Raw genomic sequence first — 22,237 nt, 5'->3', positions numbered from 1 at the left:
TAAATGACCTCAAAACTAGGATTCTCATATTAGCAGTTGAGAGCTGGGAGGGAACATCAGAACGATCGATTCCAACACCATCTTTATACAATATGAAAGTAATAATATGAAGGCAAAAAACCCAGAACCTACTCTTAATTCGTCTACGACATCACACTGATTCAAAGTCATCCATAGGTGTTAACACTGTTAACTTGGTTAATGGAATTAACAGAAGGCGTGGAGGGCAAGCTCTCAGATTTGTTTTCTATTAAATGTATTATTAATCAAATGGACCGTAACCCTCATTCTTTTAAAGGTGAATTTCAATTAGTTTATGACAGGTGTGCCTGTGAGTCGTTTCCAACTAAGGCTCCTCTCCTACCAGAAATGGGTCATGTAGCATTCCACTTTCAAGAGAGTCTCATAAAATACCAACACACTCTGTTGAGAAGGGTTTTTTGGTAAATTAAACAGCTTAGACTTTATGAATGAGTCCAGAAGTGTTCATTGGCTGGTTCAATTTCCCAACTGCAAAACGTTACTGGGCATTTTATGACCCTGTGACACAATCCCCGGCGCAGTCCGACCGAAAAAAAAAAGAGGAGTCAGTTTAGGAAAGGGAGGCCTCTGGGAGTCAACGCCGCGCTTTGCGCAAGGAAGCCGCAGGGTGAGTCAGGTTGGAGTTAGCCATTTCCCTTCTTCCCCTGACATTTCGGGCAGCCGGGTGCTGGGCGGGCAGACACCGAGGCTGGTGTTTGCGGCCTTCTACTCTTTCCCCGCATTGGCCTTGACTAACCAGCTGACAACCCCAACTCTCTAGATGAGACAGAGAGAGAGAGACAGAGAGACAGAGAGAGAGAGAGAGACAGAGAGAGAGAGAGAGACAGAGAGAGAAAGAGAGAGACAGAGAGAGAGAGAGAGAGACGACCCGGCGCCATAGCTAGGTCGGTCCCAGGCACATCTCCACGCTCGCCACTGAGCGCCCCTCGGGTTTCCAGGTACGAACAGGAAGCTTCTCGCTTACCCCCAGACCCCTCCCCTTTAGGAAGGGCGCAGACAGCGTCTCTGTTTCCGTGGAAACCGGTCCTGCCATGATGTCACTTCCGCTGACCTGTCTGGACTCCAGACTGTTGGGAGGAAAAGAGGAAAACTGAGCCATAGCCACGACGGTGGATGCGAGCGTCTCCTGCCTGCGCATGCGCCCGCTCGGCGGCCTGCTTCTATTTATGTGGGGGATCCAACATGGCGGCTGCGGCGACCCTGGCGATGGCGGTGGAGCCCGTCAGAACATAGTGGCGGGGAAGGGGGCACAGTCCGCACTCACGGTGGCGTCGGCGGAGACGGCTGAGGGTGGTGGAGGGAAGAAAAGCTACAGAGAGCAAAAGGAAAGGCAGGCAGGCAAACAACTCGGTGTAGAACCGAGCGCCGGCTCGAGCGAAGGCAGAGGGCCAGAACAGTGGGGATGGCGGAGCCACGCAGAGTAGCGTTTATTAGCTTGTCACCGGTGAGGCGGCGCGAGGCCGAGTTCCCGGGGGCCGAACGCGAGCCCGAGTATCCTCGCGAGCCTCCCCGGCTGGAACCGCAGCCGTACCGCGAGCCGGCCCGGACGGAGCCGCCGGCCCCGCGGGAGGTTGCCCCCAGGTCGGAGGCGCAGCCCCCGCCGCGGGAGAAGCCGCTCCCTCAGCGCGAGGTCAGCCGCGCCGAGCCGCCCATGTCGCTGCAGCGCGAGCCCCCGCGGCCCGAGCCGCCGCCACCGCCGCTCCCGCAGTTGCACTTGCAGCCGCCCCCGCCGCGGGAGTCGACTTCCCGGGCCGAGCCGCAGCCGAGGCCGCCGAGGGAGACGGTGCGCCTGGAGCTGGTGCTCAAAGATCCCACCGACGAGAGCTGCGTGGAGTTCAGTTACCCGGAGCTGTTGCTGTGTGGAGAACAACGGGTACAGAAGATCCCTCCCTCATCCCCCAGACCCCGGGAGCCTCGAGACCAGACCCGTCCGCCTCCCCCCAGTGGTTTGCACCTTCCGACGCCCACCTTGCGCGTCTCGGGTCTCTGCAGAGGGTGGCTGGAAGGGGCAGGGGCCGAGCGGGTGTGCTTTCCTCTGCTCCCCTGGGTTGGCCGAGGCTCCTACCCGCTCCACCGACCATCCTCCCCTACCCCCCGCATCCTGCTCTCGCTCCCGCTCCAGACGCTGTTCGGATCTGGCTTTCCCCTGCACCTTTCGAAACCTCAGGTTTCCTCTCTGCCTTCTACAAAAAAACCTGGGGCCCCTGCAAGTTGCGTTGTTGGGTTTTGCTTGCGGACCTCCAGCAGTCGTTTCGGTAGAAAGGAAGAGAAAACCTGGGGGACACGCCCCCCAGTGTGAAGCAGAGACATTGTGTAACCCCTCCAGGATCATCCTCACCTTCGTCGCTGTTTGTTGTTGTGAGCGCTGAGATGTGCTTCTGAGCGTGGGGTATTTTTCTTAATTGAAGGGGATTTAAAAGTAATCTAAACATTTTCAGACTAAGGATTCCACTTTAGGAATGAAGGATACCTGGGCTAGTTATCTGGTTCCTTATTTTTCTCTTTCGTGTTGATATTGGTAAACCTTTTAAGCTTTGTTTTCTCTAGTGTTCGTGCAGCAATTGAATGGGAGGGTGTCTCTCGTTTCATTTGGTGCTTACCATCATATTCTTATTTGAGTGTACATATCATTAGTTTATTGGTCCTAGTTGAAGGATATTGCACTTGGCCATTGTGATTTTTGGATGATGAAAATAATGTTAGCTTTGAATTTCTAAAAACTTTATTAAAAATACCTAGGTATGCCTTTGGTGGAACTGGTGAACAATGGAGATAGAAGAGGGGCTTGTTGGTAGCTGTAATTTGTATTGTTGGTTGGTGATCTTCAGAAGTCGGCTAGAAAGGGAAATGACGGGGTAAGAGTAATAAGAACAATTTCTTCTGTTGTTTAGAGACTATTCTGTTTATTAGGTTTTGCTTTAGCACCCGTCTAATGGACCCCAGGACCCCAAAAGTCACTTGTTTTATTTTCATCCTCGATTTTCTTTATAGTTGAAATGAATAACTTAGTTTAAAAATAGCATATTAAACAATGTCACTAGATTTTGTTTGTCGTAAAACCAGCCAATCTTTTGATCATTATTTACAAATACTATTGTGTGATAGAATCATTACTAAATGTTTGCAACCAAAATGAATTGTTAAGGATAGAGATCATTTTGGTCATTTCCACACAGCATTTTGTCCTCACTTTAGTGCCCCTGTTATTCATAAAGTGATCACATATTTTTCCTCCAAAGAATTTTGAGAATATTGAACTGAAGCATTTTTCCAAAAAATTGTGCTATATTTGATCTTCTAATCTAAAAAAGGCTTGCAGTTGTACTCCCTAATCTACTTCATAAATTATAGGTGATTATATTGGGGAAAAAATACATGATAATGACATTTACTGATTTCTCACTGTGTGCTAAACACAGTTCTAATTGTGGCTTGTGGAGTTTAGTCCAGCAGAACTGCATGAGAAAAAACCTTCATCCCCATTTTACAAAGAGGCGGCTGGTTCCCAGAGTGCTTATATGTCATCTTATTAGTACTTTTTCCCAAATGCTAGTACCAGTTCTTAATAAAAACAGAATTCTTACAATTAACTCATATAGTATAAATTTAGAAAGTCCTGCCCAGTTGAACTGAAAAAAAGAATTATAGTAGAAATACAAAGACCTCTGTTATGATCTTTATGCTATAATATTCATGGGATGATAGACTAATAATAGATATGTATCTTTTAATTATGAAGTTGATTTTGACACCCTACCCTATTAATTTGATAATATCAGAACTAATAATTTCATGTACTAGAAGAAAGGTGAATAATTCATTTAATTTTTCTTTTACACTATCAATTTGTGGTGTATTAGTCTAGTTATCTTGTACATTCAGCCATATATCATTTGACATCTTCCACTGAACCAAAATATCCATTGTTTATACATATAGTGTGCCTTTGCAACAAATATTTGCCAGATTTTCCTATGATTATTTCCAGTGAACATATTTATTACATAAGGAAGTATAGAAAACACCTTTCTAAATGAAGTTGTCACATTTCCATGAAAGGAAGTCCTGGGAAGAGAAACCAGGAAAAGGCAAAATGTAAGCAGTAGAATTAATCTGCAAAGAGATTCCCAGCTTTGGTTTTTCTTCCCTCAGCAGAAGTCCAGTTTATTTTCAATGATGATGGAATATTTTCAAAATAGTTTTTAAATTTTGTGGTGATTTAGTGGCTAAGTCGTGTCCGACTATTTTGACCTCATGGATTGTAGCCTGCCAGGCTCCTCTGTCCATGGAATTCTCTAGGCAAGAATACTGGAGTGGGTTGCCATTTCCTCCAGGGGATCTTCCTGACCCAGGAATAGAACCCAGGTCTCCTGCATTGCAGGTAGATTCTTTACCTACTGAGCTATGAGGGAAGCCCTCATTTTACCTTATTGTAATTGAACAACATACTGTGTAGCAGGGGAAGGAAAAGAGATCTTGTAAAATTAAAAGAAGAAAACTTTCTGCAATATTGGGATAGCTATTACCCAGTAAGACTTTACTTGATAGATATGTAAGTATAAAAAACCTGTTACATGTGAGTACAATCTGTACTGGGATGAATTTAAACCATCTTTCATAAATACACAACAGTAAAACCCCTATTAACTAAATGCAGTCAGGAATTTTTCTAAACTTACTTTTTATTTATAAGGGAAAACATAATCAAATGAGCAGGTGTTGGCAAAATACGGAAAACAAAACCCACTCTAGTTGTCAGAACACAGATTAGCTAAACCCTTAACCTTGTCTGCGGGAGTATTGATCCTGGTTGAGGTGGAGGCATTGTAATCACCTCTATCCTGAAAGAGTAATTTGTTCACCTTTTCTGGCTCAGGGGAATTGGTACACAAGAAATCCTTTTTTAACTCTTAGTAGACCAGAAAATCACTTAACCAGAAAACGTCTTTCCATAAACATGATTAATTGAGCATTTTGTATAAAAATAAATGATTAAAATGGTAATGTGATTATACTGTTCCCAGAGAACTCTGTGTTATTCCATTATTTGTCATACTGCATATTTTGGATAACATATATGAAACCTCTTCTGAAAATGGTGTTAATTAACATCAAAGGAAAGAATCGTTGCGTCAGTTTTGCCTATGGGTTGATCGGTTATTTTGGTATTTACTAATTATTAGGTCTTTTCACCCGAAAAATGTAAAGCTTAGAGCCTTAATTTTGAAAGCAAGTCAGTTTCCTTAAATTTACTTTTATAGATTTTGATGAGTAAATAAGTGACTTAATTTTGCTGCCCATATAAAAATCCACATATAAAATATTTGATAATGGTATATAAGGTGATTCTTATTGAAAATATCTATTCGTGTGTTTATATTTGCTCATACAGAAATGGGTCAGATCAGTAGTGAGATGTAGTATTTGGGCTCCATTGTGATATAAGGGGAACAGTTTATAATGGCAAGGGTGGTGGTTTACTGTCCGTAACTCTAATCTCATGTTAAGGCTATCTCCTGAACATGCCTAGTGCTTCTTGTTTCATTACCTTTCTGCTTGCTTGCTTTTTTTGTTTCTTTCGTTTATGTTTTGTTTCTTTCCTTTCTTGTTTCATCACCTTTCTGCTGCTTTTTTTGCTTCAGGTCATATTTATATTTTCCTTTGATAACTCCTGTTGGGATAAAGGACTGTACATGTTATTTAATATAATAGATAATTTTCAAAATTGATTTAAAAGTTCCTTTAAGCTTTAAAATGTATCCTTTCATTCTAATGCCTCCTAAGTATGATGAATTGTTTTGTATTCATTCTGTCCATATTTTTCGATTAATCATGTCTCAGCCTTTATAGCCAGGATGAAATATCTTGGTTTCAAAGTTCGCAAAATGTCATCCCTTCTACATTTTTTCTTGACCTTCAGGGCAAATCTGTGTCTAATATTTCAGCTGTATTGTACTTTCATTTTAATTACTGCTTGAAGATGGTACGTTAGTTAAAGCATCTAGCCTTTTTTTCCCATGAACTTTATAGTCAGTTCATAATTAGATAATATGTAGCTCCTTGTTTTGTTTTTTTTTTTAATATATTGGATTATATCTATATATATATATGAAGTGTGTCTGTGAAATAGTAAGCTTAAGTAAAAGATGTGATGTGTCTTTTTGTTTATTTTGATCACTAGGTGGTAAATGCTGGATCCTGGCTGTATGTTTTGAACTGTGCTTTATAGTAGATTTTAACTCTTCCTGCTAAAAGGAAGCCTTGATAATCTAATCCGTAGCTATTGAACTTTTCTGCCTTGTTCAGAAGTCGTATGAATTTCTTGAATGGATATTCATTGACAGGATGTAGGTGATACAGAGCTTGTCTATGCTTGGCCTCAGCAAAAAGCTATAGCAGCTACAGATATTCCAGTGCTAACTCAGGGCAGATGATTAAATGATGATTGTAATAAACTTTTAAAAGCAAAAGAATTTCTGACCAAATTGGTTAATCTTTGTTGGGAAGTTATCAAAGTACAGTTATAGGTGTTTTGGTTTTTTTTTTAACCTAATTTTCTTGGGTTTCTTTGGCCTTTTTATTTTGGATAGGGTAACCATAGATCATTTTGTGACTGAAGACAATTTGAATTGTTGAGTTTTTAACTGTTGAAAAACTTTAAAATGTGTAAGACTCCATTAAAACTGCAAATATTTTTGCTATAAACTCACATTTCTTTCTAGTTTTTTTTTTAATTTTTAAATTTTTTAAAAATTAAAATGGATTTTTCAAATCAAGTGTAGTTGATTTACAGTGTGTTTTTTAGTTACTTTTTAATGCTTCTAATTTATTTGTTAATATTTGGAAAAATCGACTCATTTACTAAATTTTAAAGTATAGTCAACTCTAATTGAAGTAATACTAATACTTCTGTTTCTTTTACCATTCACTTTGAATCAGAAAAAGCCTGTTTACACAGAAGATCCGTTCAGTGATGATCATCAAGAGAGGCAAGAAGTGGAAATGTTGGCTAAGAAGTTTGAAATGAAATATGTGAGTATAATAAACTTCACTGAGGTAATTTTATCCTGTGGGCCTTTTTTTTTTCCTTGTGACTGGTTGGGAGGGCTTATGACATCCATTGCTCACATTATCTTGTTCTAATAAATTGAACCCAGATAAATGGTTAGATGATCAAATAAAGATGCTGATAGGTATGTGGTGGCTATAGTAGTAACTGTCATTTCTTGTACTCCTTCTGGAGTTTAGGCAGTTTGCTTATCATTATCTGCAATCCTTGTAACAGCACTGCAAGGTAAGTGACATTGACCACATTTACAGATGAGGAAACAGGTCTGTGCTTAAGGTTAAATAACTGATCTAAGGTCACATGTACTGATGGCAGAAATGAGACTGCGTTTCCAGGTCTATTTTAGCTTAATCCTTTGCTCTTTCCACTGCCATTGAGAACACTGCTTTAATTCCTTTGGTATAGTAGTTCTTAGCCTTCCTGCCTCTTAAGTGTTTAAGAGATTTTGAATGTGTGTCCTTCTAGGCCACTTACAGGATCAATCAGAAGCAGCATGAAATTTCTTTATAAGTGCGTTGTCTACCTTAAAAATCCATGTGCATTTTATAAACTGTGCCACAATAGATTAGTATTTGTTTTAATATAAAAATAAATTTGAATTTCCTGATTGTGAAGTTGCTTACTGTTATTCTCAATTTTTCTGGTGTAATTGACTTTGTTGGAAAATCCCTCCCATACCCTTCCCATGTTTATTCTATGGCTTTAACTACCCCTGTCTTGTTGCTTAGACCTGACCCAAGAGAAGCAAGACCTTACCTCTCTTGTGGTTCCTCTGAGAGCACTGAAAAGTATCTCACAGAGACAGGATATCAGCTCACCCTAGCCCTGTCGTTCGTGTTATCTTCAAAATGCAGTTAGGGTGGCTGTAGTAGTAACTGTCATTTCTTGGTGATCTTGGTGAACACTTGTTGGCTCTTTGTGGTAATGAGGAAGCAGTTTGAGGGGAGGAAAATACATGAGAATGTTTTGAAATGTGGGTCAGGTTCTAGGTCATACTTTGCCAGCTGCTAATTGTATCCATTGGTGAGTTTATTTAACCTCTTTGTGCCAAAGTTTTCTTCCCTGTAAATTTGAGAAGTTCAGATTTTTCACACACTTCTCTGGCTCTGTAGTCTGCAGCTGTATAATATCTTGAGGGGTGAACTGATGGAAAGAATAGCCAAAGTTGTTACACTGATTTGCAGTGTTAATTATAATGCAGTGTTCTCAGATTATAAATCCTGAAATACCTATCCATAATTTTTCTACAAATTAATAAATACTTTGGTTAAATTTAGTGTTTTAATCAGCTAGTCCATTTTACATGGTTCAAATTCAAAAGTATGGAATGAAAAATCTTCCATTTATTCTCTTGTCCACCCACCTAATCTCATTTCCGAGAGGCAAATAGTGTTCTTGAGTGTCCTTCCCAAAGATATTTTATGTGTATCTTTATACATTGTTCCTTCCCCTGCCACCACCCTTTTACACATATTGCAGAATACATGATTCTGCTCTTTGCTTTTTTCATTTCCTATATCATGGAGATTTTTTTCCATATCCAGGCAAAGGGAGCTTTCTCTCTTTTTCAAAGCTGCATGGTATTCCGTTGTATGGAAATATCACAGTTTATTTAACTAGTCCCCCACATAATTGCAAAATTGTTTCTGAAAATTTGCTTTTCTAATAGTGCTATAGTAAATTTAGTAGCATGGCATTTCATACTTCTTCAAGTTTATCTGTAGAACAAATTCCTAGAAGGGGACTTCTTAGGTCAAAACATTTATGCATGTATATTTTTGGTATATACAGTATTATCAAATTAGGAGTTTCAATTATTAGTTTCTGCTCCCTCTAATACTCTTATTAAAATGTTTTTTTCCCCCATGGGTTATAAAACCAAGGGTTACAATTGCCCTTTGGAAATGGAAGATTCCCAGCATATCCTATAAGGAAGGAACCTCATAGTTTCCATTAAATCTTATTGGGGATCTTTTAGATAGTTCTTGGCATAGAAAAACCAGTGTCCAGAAGAAGTTGGTTGTTGTGTAAAATTGTTTTATGTGATTAGGATATACTCAAGCACTGTCGTTTTGCAAGGATAAAATGTTGCTCTTGTTATCATTGAATTTAATGGACTATATTTCTTCTCTAGTTTTTTATTTTGACTGCTGACTCTTTTATTTCATTCTAAGTAGAGATTTAAAATATTCTGCCTCATCAAGGTTTTATGTACATAGATCTAAAAGCATGCCATGAATATCATAACAGTGAATGTTAAGTATGCATATTATTACAAGTTATTTGGAACCTTTTAAGAAAATCGTCAGACTCTTAAGTGACCTGTGAGAAGATATCTTGTCCAGCTCTAGGCTCCAGGCTCCACAAAAGATCACTCTTAAACAGCAGATTTTTATTGGTGTTTAAAGACAGTATATGCAGATGTCTATATGTATATTTATACATATATGACAATTGTTTATATAAGTACCATATGTATATTTATATTTTAACTAAAAGAAAATCTTTTAGATATTTGCAAAATGTTAACCCACCAAAGTTCGATTACTTTTTGTGCATATGACAAAAAGATGACTTATAAACCTTTTGAGGTTTATAAAACACAAATAAAACTTGTATCCCTAGCTACCTTTTCTTCTTACTTTTTTTCCCCCTAAGTAATATAACTTAGATGTCCTTGTCATTATTTCTGACAATCACTTAAGGTTATTTCTGACCTTTTGTTTCTTGTAACAAGAGATGGAGATAATTTGTTAAATTCTGTATATAAATAATAAATATTTGAGTATTTATGTTGGACATACAAAGAATCTTGTTATTTGCCGCCTCCTGGAGAAACTTTAAAAATAATTGGGAAGACAAAACATATATGACACACAAATGCAGTGTCTGTGGAAATGAATGACTCTCCTTTGGGGACCTAAAATTGAGTAGAAGAGCCAGTCTCATTCTTAAAATTGGGAGGAATTTTAGAGACTTGAATGGATCCTTTGAACCTCCTTTCCACCCTTTGTAGGCTTACACTGGATGAGAGGCGGCAGTAGCAGTGGGTTGTAGTGGAAAGAACCCAGGGTTATGATTTAATGAAGCTGCATTCTAATCTTCTCTGCCATAACTAGCTGGGTTACCTTAGTGAAACCTCTTGGCTTTTTTGTGCTTTAGTATGTGTGAGGGGAAAGTAAGGTCTGCTTAGTCAACTTTATAACACAAAAGTTTTGTCAGCATAAGATGAAAAATAGATTGTTGATGTTTAAAGTGCTATCTAAATGCAAAATGCTGTTTAGTCACTTAAACATATCATTCTTTTCTCTGAAAAATAATTTATTTCAGGAAATAGCAAGTAACAGATTAATTTTGCAAAAAAAGACATTAAAACACCAATATTTTTCTCTCTCTTTTAGGCAGATATATTAACCTGGCCTCCTGATTACCCAGAGGGCTAGATCTATGCAGAGAATTACTTCATTGGATAAAACAGAAATTAAAGCTTATCATTCTTGTGGAGAGTTGCTTTATTCTGTACATGTCATAAATTCTTTGTACATAAACATCTGTGTGGTTTTAACCTCTTAATTGACAGCCCCACTGATTTTGATCTTTTCCTTCAGGCATTCTGTTCCATGTAGCCTTTATCTTTGGTCTTCCAATCACTTGTTACATATTCTTCTTAACTGTTGTGTCTTCTTACAGACCACAACAGATTATTTGGAGCCCTTTAAGAAAAATTATTGGCCAACAGTGACTTGGGAGAAGAGATCTTCTCCAAATCTAGGCTCTCACAAAAAGAGTACGGTTAAACAACAAATGGGGTATTATTGCCCTATAGTTTATACTGTCCTATAGTTATTTTAGTGTTTGAAATTCAGGAGTAGCAAATTCAGATGTCCTCAGTTGTGCCGTGATCAATCAGTGAAGCAAATCTGATGGACACTGGAAGTGGGGAATTCTTCCAAACAGGGGACAGACAGCACATGCCCTATCTAAAAGGGGACACTGCTGCTGGGTTCCAGCCTTTGTTAACTTTGCAGGAATTTGGCCTTAGGGTTGCCAAATCTTTCCATTTCTCCAAAGAATGCTGAAATCTGCATTTTACTCTATTATTCTTACTTTTGAATGTTGGCTTCTAACTAAAACACCTCCCAGGCTAGCCAAAATATATCAGAGGGCCATATTTGGCTCTCAAGCTTTTGTTTGAGACCTTTGTGTACTTGGTTCGCTGTTTTTTTTTTTTTCCTAATCCATTTAACTCGTCAATTCATCTACTTTTTACATTCTGCTCTTTCTCTTCTGTGAGCAGGGTGGCTGGTGGTACACATAGGAGCCTATACCATTTCTACTATGATGAAGCATGTATTTGTATGAAGATTCAGAGAACTGGGCAAGCTAAACTCAGTTGGGGATTTCCAGATAAGGAGAAAATAGGATGCACTGAGATGTGGCTGGGTACAAGAGAGATGTTAGTGATAAATTCTGTGATTTGTTGGAAAGCCTGTGAGGCCAGTTTGTGGGCTTTTTGTGGTCTTTAGTATATATAGCTGTTACTTGTGCTGGAGAGGAGTTATGTGAAGGGGGAGCAGGTGACCACCTAAGGGAGAAGGGAAGGCTGCCTGTGGAGTATAGGATGCACTTTATCCTGCAGCCGTTGCTTGTGGATAGAAGGACTGAGACAGCTTTGGTAGTTGAAAAGCAGTGATAACAGAAATTATGGGGCGTATAGAACCCTGTATTGAATGATTGGTTTGTGTTTTTCCCCCATTCCATCCTATTTTTATTGTCTGTCATATTTCTAGCTACATTACTTGTCAAAAAATGTGACAGTGTGTCAGTTCAGTTCAGTCTCTCAGTCATGTCCAACTGTTTGCGACTCTCACATCCATACATGACCACTGGAAAAACCATAGCCTTGACTGGATGGACCTTTGTCAGCAAAGTAATGTCTCTGCTTTTGAATGTGCTGTCTAGGTTGGTCATAGCTTTCCTTCCAAGGAGCAAGCGTCTTCTAGTTTCATGGCTGCAGTCCCCATCTGCAGTGATTTTGGAGCCCAGGAAAATAAAGTCTGTCACTGTTCCCATTGTTTCCCCATCTATTTGCCATGAAGTGATGGGACCGGATGCCATGATCTTTGTTTTTTGAATGTTGAGTTTTAAGCAGCTTCTTCACTTTCCTCTTTCACTTTCATCAAGAATCTCTTCCTCTTCGTTTTATGACATAAGGGTGGTGTCATCTGCATATCTGAGGTTATTGATTTCTCCAGGCAGTCTTGATTCCAGCTTGTGCTTCATCCATCCCGCCATTTTGCATGATGTACTCAGCATATAAGTTAAATAAGCAGGGTGACAATATACAGCCTTGATATACTGCTTTCCTAATTTGGAACCAGTCTGTTGTTCCATGTCTAGTTCTAACTGTTGCTTCTTCACCTCCATGCAGATTTCTCAGGAGGCAGGTCAGGTGCTCTGGTAGTCCCATCTCTTGAAGAATTTTCCACAGTATGTATTTCCTCAGTATGTGACAGTCTGCATTCAGCAGCAGTTGCTAAATTATTTTTTGGAAAAAGGGCAACATAAGTATTCAGCACTTACTTCTACCTAGAATATATCAAAATGGTTGTTGTACACTCATAATAAATAGCTAAGTCCAAGTTTTGACATTTGACATTTGTCTTATTGGTTATTGTAGGCAGGAAGTAGAAGACAGTTTAAAGAGACCACCATAACTTTCCTCATTCCCAGTCTTAAGGCTCCACATGTTGAGGCTAAATATGTATAGTACTTTCCAGTTCAGTTTTTAGATATTTCTAGGTTGTGTATGTTTTTCTGAGGCCATGTATACTCTAGATTAGAGCATGGAACGAAGTTTGGTTTGATGGGTATAGACTTGCTCTCTAAGCCTGCAAGGCCATAGGATGACAGTTGGTGGTTGGAAGATTTGTTTTAGTGATTTTCCTCACTCTCTTACCCCAGCATCTTGAAAGATCATGCTGTCCTAGAACTGGATATAAATTCAACAATCTAAAGGAAAGTGCTCAACCCAATATCTGATACCTTGCAGTTAAAACTATTTGAATCTCAATGACTCTCTAAACAGGAAGACATATATTCTGCCAGGCATTTATTGGCCTTTATAAAATCACATCGTGACTTTAAAATCTGCTTATTATACCACATAGATTTTGAATCCCACCTCTGATGCTTTGATTTTGGACTTTCTGAACCCTTAAGTAGCTTCATATTTATTTTAAAAGAGAGGATGGGGTAGATTTGACGGTTTAAAAGTTATGAGCAAGTCTTATAAGTAAGGCATTTGATGAAGTAGAGTTAATACTTTTTAATAAAAAAGTACATAAAAAGTCATTCTTCTGGTATGGCTTTTAAAACTGATTTTGTTCAATTATGTTTTAAAAAATGGTAATATCTTGGCATAACTAATTTTCAATGAAATTGGCTTCTTCATAGTATATACTAAACTGAGTTGAAATGAAATATATTTTTGTACTTAAAATAATTATAAGTTCGAAAAGTATCCTCAACTGTGAGAATGATATAAGTGGATATCAGAAAGCATTTATGTGCCCTGTCTGGGAATTTTAAAAATTCTCTCTGCTCTTCATATTATTAGATCATCATCCATACTTGCTGAGGCATTCAAGCTTCCTTGAGAACGTCCTGGGCTGGTTTTCCTATATTTGTTTTGGCCTTATACTAGATCTTGTCCCTAAGGATCAAGTTGGTAGGACTTTGGGTAAAACAGTTTGGGCGAGCTTGTTAATACTACCACAAAATGAGTTCTACTTACAAAGCGCTAGTGTATTTAAGTTCTTTTGACCAGTAATAGTGTGGAACTGCAAATACAATAAAAATGTAAAATAATAGCCTTTTAAAGCAGTCTGATGGGTGTGGTTTTTCAAAGGGCAAGAGAGAATTCTCCCCTCAAATAATAGTTTCTTTATTGCAGTTAACAATTCTGATTGCTTGCCATGACATGCCCTTTTAAGTCCTTGGCCTGTTTAAGCTAAATAAGTTCTCTTCATCTTCTTTAGATCCCATAGGAACAGTTGAGAATCAGCAGTTTTAGGGTATTTGGGAGAAAGGTTCTGAATCCATAAGTGGTGATTATAGAAATCTGAGTATACTGTTTCTGTGTTGTTAAGTCAGCTCTTGACTGACTTTCCACTGACTTGAATCTCTACCCTTTTCTGTTGGTAGGTTAAGGAAATTAGTAAAGGTGGAAGATAAGGTTGTGATAGGGGTGCAACAACTATCTGTGTGACCAGGAGATACTTTCTTCTCGGTTATCAATTGGAGTCTTGGCAGTATCATGCTTCTGTCTTGCGTAGGTAATCAATGAAAGTTGGTTATTCAGTTCAATTCAGTCACTCAGTCATGTCCGACTCTTTGCGACCCCATGAATCGCAGCACGCCAGGCCTCCCTGTCCATCACCAACTCCCGGAGTTCACTCAGAGTAACGTCCATCGAGTCCGTGATGCCATCCAGCCATCTCATCCTCTGTCATCCCCTTCTCCTCCTGCCCCCAATCCCTCCCAGCATCAGAGTCTTTTCCAATGAGTCAACTCTTCGCATGAGGTGGCCAAAGTACTGGAGTTTCAGCTTTAGCATCATTCCCTCTGAAGAAATCCCATGGTTGATCTCCTTCAGAATGGACTGGTTGGATCTCCTTGCAGTCCAAGGGACTCTCAAGAGCCTTCTAGGGTTATTATAACTTGGAGGCAATAGGTGGTCCTGTAAGTTTGTTTTCCGTTCTGGTGTTCCAGTATCATTGGGCTTCCTTGGCTTGAAACACTGATTATTAGGTTAAGCAGGTACTAATGACTCGTAAACCATTTTTTTCTGAGTTATGGTATGTGAACTAGTGCCCTCCAGGAATAGATTTAAAGGGATTTCTTCGTCTTAGATGTAGCAAAATAAGGCTTTTTAAAATTTGGAAAATAAAATTTGTGTTGTTTTAAGATGCATTTACTATGTAAACAATATAACTGCAGGAGGCCAGACAACTTATCAGGTAAGGCTTTGATGCTTCTGAGGAGTATTTTTGCTAAAGATACTGGACAAGAGAGCAGTTCCAAATAGGCCTAGTAGGAAAGACATGATAATACAGTCCTTTGCCAATCTGTCTTGAGTTTCTATAGGTGAATTTTAATATTTGTAGATTAAAAAAAAAAGAAATTTCACTGGTGGCCTAGAGGTCAGGATTCCAGACTTTTCTTTGCTGTAGTTCTGGATTCAGTCCCTGGTTGGGGAACTGAGATCCTGCAAGCCAAAGTCTTTCTTCACTGGTACTTCCAATTATATCCCTTCCACACTGGTAATAACCATGGTTATCCACTGATTATAATTCTTCAAGATTTTATATATAAAGCTATATATATATCTATAGATGTATATTGTTATGTTTTTCTTAAATCCTTCCATTTGTATGATAGTTGAATGAACAACTTGTTATTTTTAATGTTGTCTCTGTGATTACCAGTTAGGTTGAGCACTTCCAGATACTTAGTGAACATCAGCATTACTTTTTCTGTGAATAGCCTGAACTATACATAACATTTGGTAAATTGTTCTTATTACCTTCTATATTATTGAATAGTCTTCTACCACGTTGTTTTAAAATGGCTGTTCATATTGAATAGATTTGTCATAGTATATATAATTTATACCTTTATCATTGTTATGGTGCTATAATAGGAGCTTGGTAAAATCCTTATACTTCTAAGATCCTATTTTTAGAGGCATTTTAGTTTGATTAATACTGTTAGGTAAAGCATTAGCCATTTTGGTTGCTATCATTAACAAGTGTCACATTTACTTATTTAACCATTTTACTGAATATAATAGGGACTCAGAGCTGGTGTTCATAACAGCTATCATTTTCAGTGGTAATTACTGGTATCTTTGACTAGACTTAAATGTTCCTAAATCTCTCTACTTAGGCGTAAGTTACTGGACTTATGCATAAGTCTCATTGTGCTCATTAAAATAGAACCTATTTGTTTTTCAAGTTTTCCCTAGATAAATCTTTTTTAGGCAACTAATTGTGCCTAGACAAAAAAATATATTAGGAGAGCAGAAAAAGATCATTGTGATTTTGAGTGGAAAACATCTAGGAGAAAAGCTTTACAACTTGGGCTAAGCTGTAAAGGGTGGGAGTATTCAGAGAGGTGTAAGGGGAAAGCATGAGGAAAGATAAGCTAGCATGTTTGGGAGGAGAGTGGGTATATAAACTAAGTGGATTAAAGTGCTCAAGTGAAAAAAGTTGGAAAGGTAGTTTTGAGTTAGCATATAGAAGGCATTTAATTAATGCCATAGTAAGTTTTGGATTTATGTTGTAATAGGATGCTTCTGAAGTATTTTGAGCAAGGAAATGATACGAAATGATATTTTAGAAATGTTAGATGATATTTGGCAGGATGAATGGAGGATTAATATGAGGAAATAACATGACAAACCCAGGCAGCATATTAAAAAGCAGAGACGTTACTTTGCCGACAAAAGCTATGGTTTTTCCAGTAGTCATGTATGGATGTGAGAGTTGAACCATAAACAAAGCTGAGCGCTGAAGAACTGATGGTTTTGAACTATGTTGGAGAAGACTCTTGAGAGTCCCTTGGACTGCAAGGAGATTAAACCAGTCAATCCTAAAGGAAATCAGTTCTGAATATTCCATTGGAAGGACTGATGTTGACTGGTATTGACCATCTGGTGATGTCCATGTATAGAGTCTTCTCTTATGTTGTTGGAAGAGGGTGTTTGCCATGACCAGTACGTTCTCTTGGCAAAACTCTTGTTAGCCTTTGGCCTACTTCATTTGGTACTCCAAGGTCAAACTTGACCGTTACTCCAGGTATCTCTTGACTTCCTACTTTTGCATTCCAGTCCCCTATAATGAAAAGGACATCTTTTTTGGGTGTTAGTTCTAGAAGGCCTTATAGATCTTCATAGAACCATTCAACTTCAGCTTCTTCAGCTTAACTGATTGGTACACAGACTTGGATTACTGTGATATTGAATGGTTTGCCTTGGAAAGGAACAGAGATCCTTCTGTCGTTTTTGAGATTGCATCCAAGTACTGCGTTTCGGACTCTCCAGTGACCATGATGGCTACTCCATTTCTTCTCAGGAATTGCCCTCAGTCGTAGATATAATGGTCATCTGAGTTAAATTCCCCCATTCCAGTCCATTTTAATTTACTGATTCCTATAATGTCGATACTCACTCTTGTCATCTCCTGTTTGACTACTACCAGTTTGCCTTGATTCATGAACCTAACATTCCAGGTTCCTATTACCAACCTAGACAGCATATTAAAAAGCAGAGACATTACTTTGCCAACAAAGGTCCATCTAGTCAAGGCTGTGGTTTTTCCAGTAGTCATGTATGGATGTGAGAGTTGGACTATAAAGAAAGCTGAGTACAGAAAAATTGATGCTTTTGAACTATGGTGTTGAAGAAGACTCTTGAGAGTCCATTGGATTGCAAGGAGATCCACCCAGTCCATCCTAAAGGAAATCAGTCCTGAATATTCATTGGAAGGACTGATGTTGAAGCTGAAACTCTAATACTTTGGCCACTTGATGTGAAGAACTGGCTCATTTGAAAAGACCCTGATGGTGGGAAAGATTGAAGGCATAAGGAGAAGGGGACAACAGAGGATGAGATGGTTGGATGGCATCACTGACTCAGTGGACATGAGTTTGAATAAACTCCTGGAGTTGGTGATGAACAGGGAGGGCTGGCATGCTGCAGTACATGGGGTTGCAAAGAGTCGGACACAACTGAGCAACTGAACTTACTCACTGATGCAGTATTGCTCTTTGTAGCATTGTACTTTACTTCCATCACCAGTTATGTCCACAACTGATTGTTGTTTTTGCTTTGGCTCTGTCTCTTCATGCTTTCTGAAGTTATTTCTCTAGTGATCTTCAGTAGCATATTGGGCACCTGTTGACCAGGGGAGTTCATCTTTCAGTGTCCTATCTTTTTGCCTTTTCATACTGTACATACTGTTTGTACTGAGAAATCTGTATGCAGGTCAAGAAGCAATAGTTAGAAGTGGACATGGAACAACAGACTGGTTCTGAATTGGAAAAGGAGTACATCAAGGCTGTATATTGTCACCCTGCTTATTTAACTTATATGCAGAGTACATCATGAGAAATGCTGGACTGGATGAAGCACAAGCTGGAATCAAGATTGCCGGGAGAAATATCAGTAACCTCAGATATGCAGATGAAAGCACCCTTACAGCTGAAAGTGAGGAAGAACTAAAGAGCCTCTTGATGGAAGTGAAAGAGGAGAGTGAGAAAGCTGGCTTAAAACTCAACATTCAGAAAATGAAGATCATGGTATCTGATCCCATCACTTTATGGCAAATAGATGGGGAAACAATGGAAACAGTGACAGACTTTATTTTCTTGGGCTCCAAAATCACTGTAGATGGTGATTGTCAGCCATGAAATTAAAAGACGTTTGCCCCTTGGAAGAAAAGCTGTGACAAACCTTAATAGCATATTAAAAAGCAGAGACATTACTTTGATGACAAAGGTCCATCTAGTCAAACTATAGTTTTTTCAGTGATCATGTAAGGATGTGAGAGTTGGACCATAAACAAAGCTGAGCACTGAAGAATGGATGCTTTTGAACTGTGGTGTTGGTGTAGACTCTTGAGAGTCCCTTGGACTGCAAAGAGATCAAACCAGTCAATTCTAAAGGAAATCACTCCTGAATATTCATTGGAAGGACTGATGCTGAAGCTGAAGCTTCAACACTGGCCACCTGGTGTGAAGAACGGACTCATTTGAAGAGACCGTTATGCTGGGAAAGATTGAAGGTGGGAGGAAAGGGAGACGACAGAGGATGAGATGGTTGGATGGCATCACTGACTCAATGCACGTGAGTTTGAGCAAGCTCCAGGAGTTGGTGATGGACAGGAAAGCTTGGCATGCTGCAGTCCATGGGGTCGCAAAGAGTTGGACACAAGTGAGCGACTGTACTGAACTGAACTCAGTCATCTTATCCAGGAAAATAAAAGGGTTTCCACTCTGTGTTGGTCTCCAAATTGTTTTTAAAACTGGTAAAATATGAAAACGTGAGCAACTACTTTATTTCAAACCAAAATGACACTCTCGCTGGTGATGGTATTGTAACGGTTTTATTCAATGAAAAGCATACAATGGCGTCATAGTTATGGGGGGTAGGTTTTTTTTAACATTAATATGCAATACAAACATAGCATTTAGTCAGAATTACCTTACAAAATTACCTAAAAAGGAAATGGTTTTATGTTGGAGACATTTCTCAGTAAGTTCATCATAAATTTTTTTTTTTCATGTGATCACTGGAAGAGATCACCATTTCTTCACATGGAAATAGATGAAGTAATTTGCTTTCATTTAAGAGCCATGTTGCAGAAAACTCAGCCATCTTTCACCGGTGGAAGAAATGGTGAAATGAACTGTGCATTGAGAGACATGTGCACTGTGGAAATACAAACCATAGGAGAGTTGGGTCTCACGTGTTACAGCTTCTACAAGGGCTCATTCTCACTCATTGGTGGCATGTGGGCAGGCAGCACCCTTAGCACTGATGGTTTTCTCTCTGCTTTCTGAGCCTCCTTTTCCCCACTCCCGCTTCACAGCAGGTTTGACCTGGTTTTTCTCAGTGGCTTAACTATAGTTACCAAAACTAGGAAATTGGCATTGGCACAATACAGTTAACTAGACTATAGATCTTATTCAGATTTCACCAGTTTCTCCATGCATTCATTTTTTATTTTCTTATATGTCTATGTGTATAATTAATTCTAGGACATTAAAAATACTTTTAAGAATAGTTTGGATTTACAGAAAAGTTGAAAATATAAAGAATTTTCATATAGTTTTCACCCACTCTTCCCTGTAACATCTTATGATTGTATAGCAGACTTGTTACAAGTAACAAACCAACTTTGGTTCATTATTATTAATTGATACTGCATTTTATTCAAGATTTGCTTATTTCCCCCTAATGTCGTTTTTTTAGTGCCTGCATGCCAGGCAGGAGAGCAGATCACATTTCGTTTTTCTGTCTCTCTAAGCTTATCTAGACTATGACAGTTTTTCAGATTTTTCTTGTTTTTTGTAATCTTGACCACTTTGAGGAATACTGGTCATTTACTTGTAAGAATGTCTCTCAGTTGAGTTTGGTGTTTTTCTTGTGGTTCCGTTTGTCGTGATTTTATCTCGTGGTTAACCTATAACTGAGGTGACGGGCTTTTGAAAGGAAGATTGCAGAGTTTAAGTGCCATTTGTGTCTGTTCGTGTCAAGAGTAATGCTGTATCAATATGACTTACCACTGTTGGTGTTAACCTCGATCATGTGGCTGAGCAACGTTAGCCAGGCTTTTCACTTCAAACTTACTTTGGAAGCGAGTCCCTAAGTATAGCTTTCGTTCAAGATGTGAGGGGATTTAAGTTCAACCTCCTGAGGGGTATTATTTACAGAAGTCATTTGCAGATTCTTCTGACAGGTATTTTATAATTTTATGGAAACAACATGAGTACTGATTCAGTCTAACATATCTGTTCTTCACAGGGTGGGAAGCCCCGTAAACACCGGAGGGATCGGCTACAAGATTTAATCGATATAGGCTTTGGCTATGATGAGACAGATCCGTTTATTGATAACTCAGAGGCTGTGAGTAATTTGTCTTTAATATAATAGCACTTCTTTGTTTATTTGGGTAGTGGAATTCAAAGTAAATGTTTCAGCAAGTGTTTTTACTAATTCCCTTTTGATGTATGTCTAAATCATTTACAGTTTTGGTAATTCCCTGGCATTCCACTGGTTAGCACGCAGTGCTTTCTGGGTCGGAGCCTGGGTTTGATCCCTGGTTGGGAAACTAAAATCCCAAAAGCTGCATAGTGTAACCAAAGGAAAAAATAAGTTTCCAGTTTTATGTGCTTACAGGTAATTGAGCCATCAGTAGTATATACTTCTCTTTGTGTACTTGAGTATGTATGTAAGATAATTATAGTTAAAATTATATGTATAGGTTAAGTTTCTAGTAGTGGGATTTATTGATCAGAGAATATTTCCATCTTGAGTTTTTAATCAATGTTCCCAAGGGAAGGTGTGTTTTGAAACTCCTTCCAGATCAGAACCATGAGATTTTGAAGACTGGGGCTGCTGGGTTGTAGTTAATCTGGCAAATACCTTGAAATTGTGCTTCATGGTTTTATTGCTGCCAATCCTTACTACAGTGGTGATAGTTGAATGCTATCCTTCATCACAGCCTGTTTTGATGAAGCCCTACAGCTTTCCCCCTGGAATCTTCTTTCTCTTATAAAAGGAAGAGGAATTTAGGAGAGCATTTCATGACTATAACAGTGCATTGGTCACGTAGCAAATAAATAAAGGCATGTCGTGTTTAGGGGTTGGTAAGTTGTATGTCCTTACATTCTTCTCAGTGTGCTGGAATAATCTAATCCCTGCATTATGATATCCCCTGCACTGTGTAGTGACTACTTAGAATATACAGAAGGTTACACTAAGGTGGCTGTTAGACTACCCACAAATTAGTACCTCTTTTTCCTGTTACTACAGTGCTTGGTTGTATAGAGGATGACAAGGCATGTAGTGGTAGGAAAGGGATAGGAAGGACTTCAGCACGAGGCATACGTACCCTGTCGTACTCCTGTGTTACTTTGGTTTCCTGACATAAACTGGTTTGCAAACCTACTCTGTAGAAGTAAAATGTTGACAGTGTCCTTTGGAGTTGAGAGGACTTTGTGTTACCAAAAAGATTGTCAGCCTTTTTGTAGGTTTGGGCATGGAATGGTCGCAAAGAGTTTTGGCTTTGATTTGACATTGAAGTCAAAAGTCCTGGATTCTCGACTCCACTTGTTTTCTAATTCACTGTGGACCAGGAGCAAGTCTTTTATTCTAGCATCACTCAGTTCTCTCTGTTACGACTGACTTGCCCAGCAGCATTATGTCCTCTGGGACTCAAGATAATGGCATGCTGCAAAGCCTGCGTGGGTGCTCGGTCGCTTCATTTGTGTCCAGCTTGTTGCAATCCCATGGACCGTGTAGCCCATCACGTTCCCCTGTCCATAGGATTTCATAGGCAA

The 22,237-nt window shown here is 39.0% G+C and overlaps 1 protein-coding gene across 1 annotated transcript in view; it reads left to right on the top strand.

Annotated features, from left to right (window-relative positions):
- The window catches only part of UBN2 (ubinuclein 2), a 67,001-nt gene continuing 45,969 nt past the window's right edge, over positions 1,206–22,237 (top strand). Inside the window, exons 1-3 of the mRNA XM_018046884.1 lie at positions 1,206–1,915; positions 6,982–7,074; positions 20,700–20,801. Coding sequence (XP_017902373.1) covers positions 1,445–1,915; positions 6,982–7,074; positions 20,700–20,801 — 666 coding nt within the window. The 5' untranslated portion in view covers positions 1,206–1,444. The remainder of the gene's footprint in view (positions 1,916–6,981; positions 7,075–20,699; positions 20,802–22,237) is intronic.

Source organism: Capra hircus, chromosome 4 (assembly GCF_001704415.2).
Source record: "Capra hircus breed San Clemente chromosome 4, ASM170441v1, whole genome shotgun sequence".
NCBI lineage: Eukaryota > Metazoa > Chordata > Mammalia > Artiodactyla > Bovidae > Capra > Capra hircus.
Note: the sequence above shows the minus strand (reverse complement) of the source record. Positions and strands in the feature narration are given on the sequence as shown.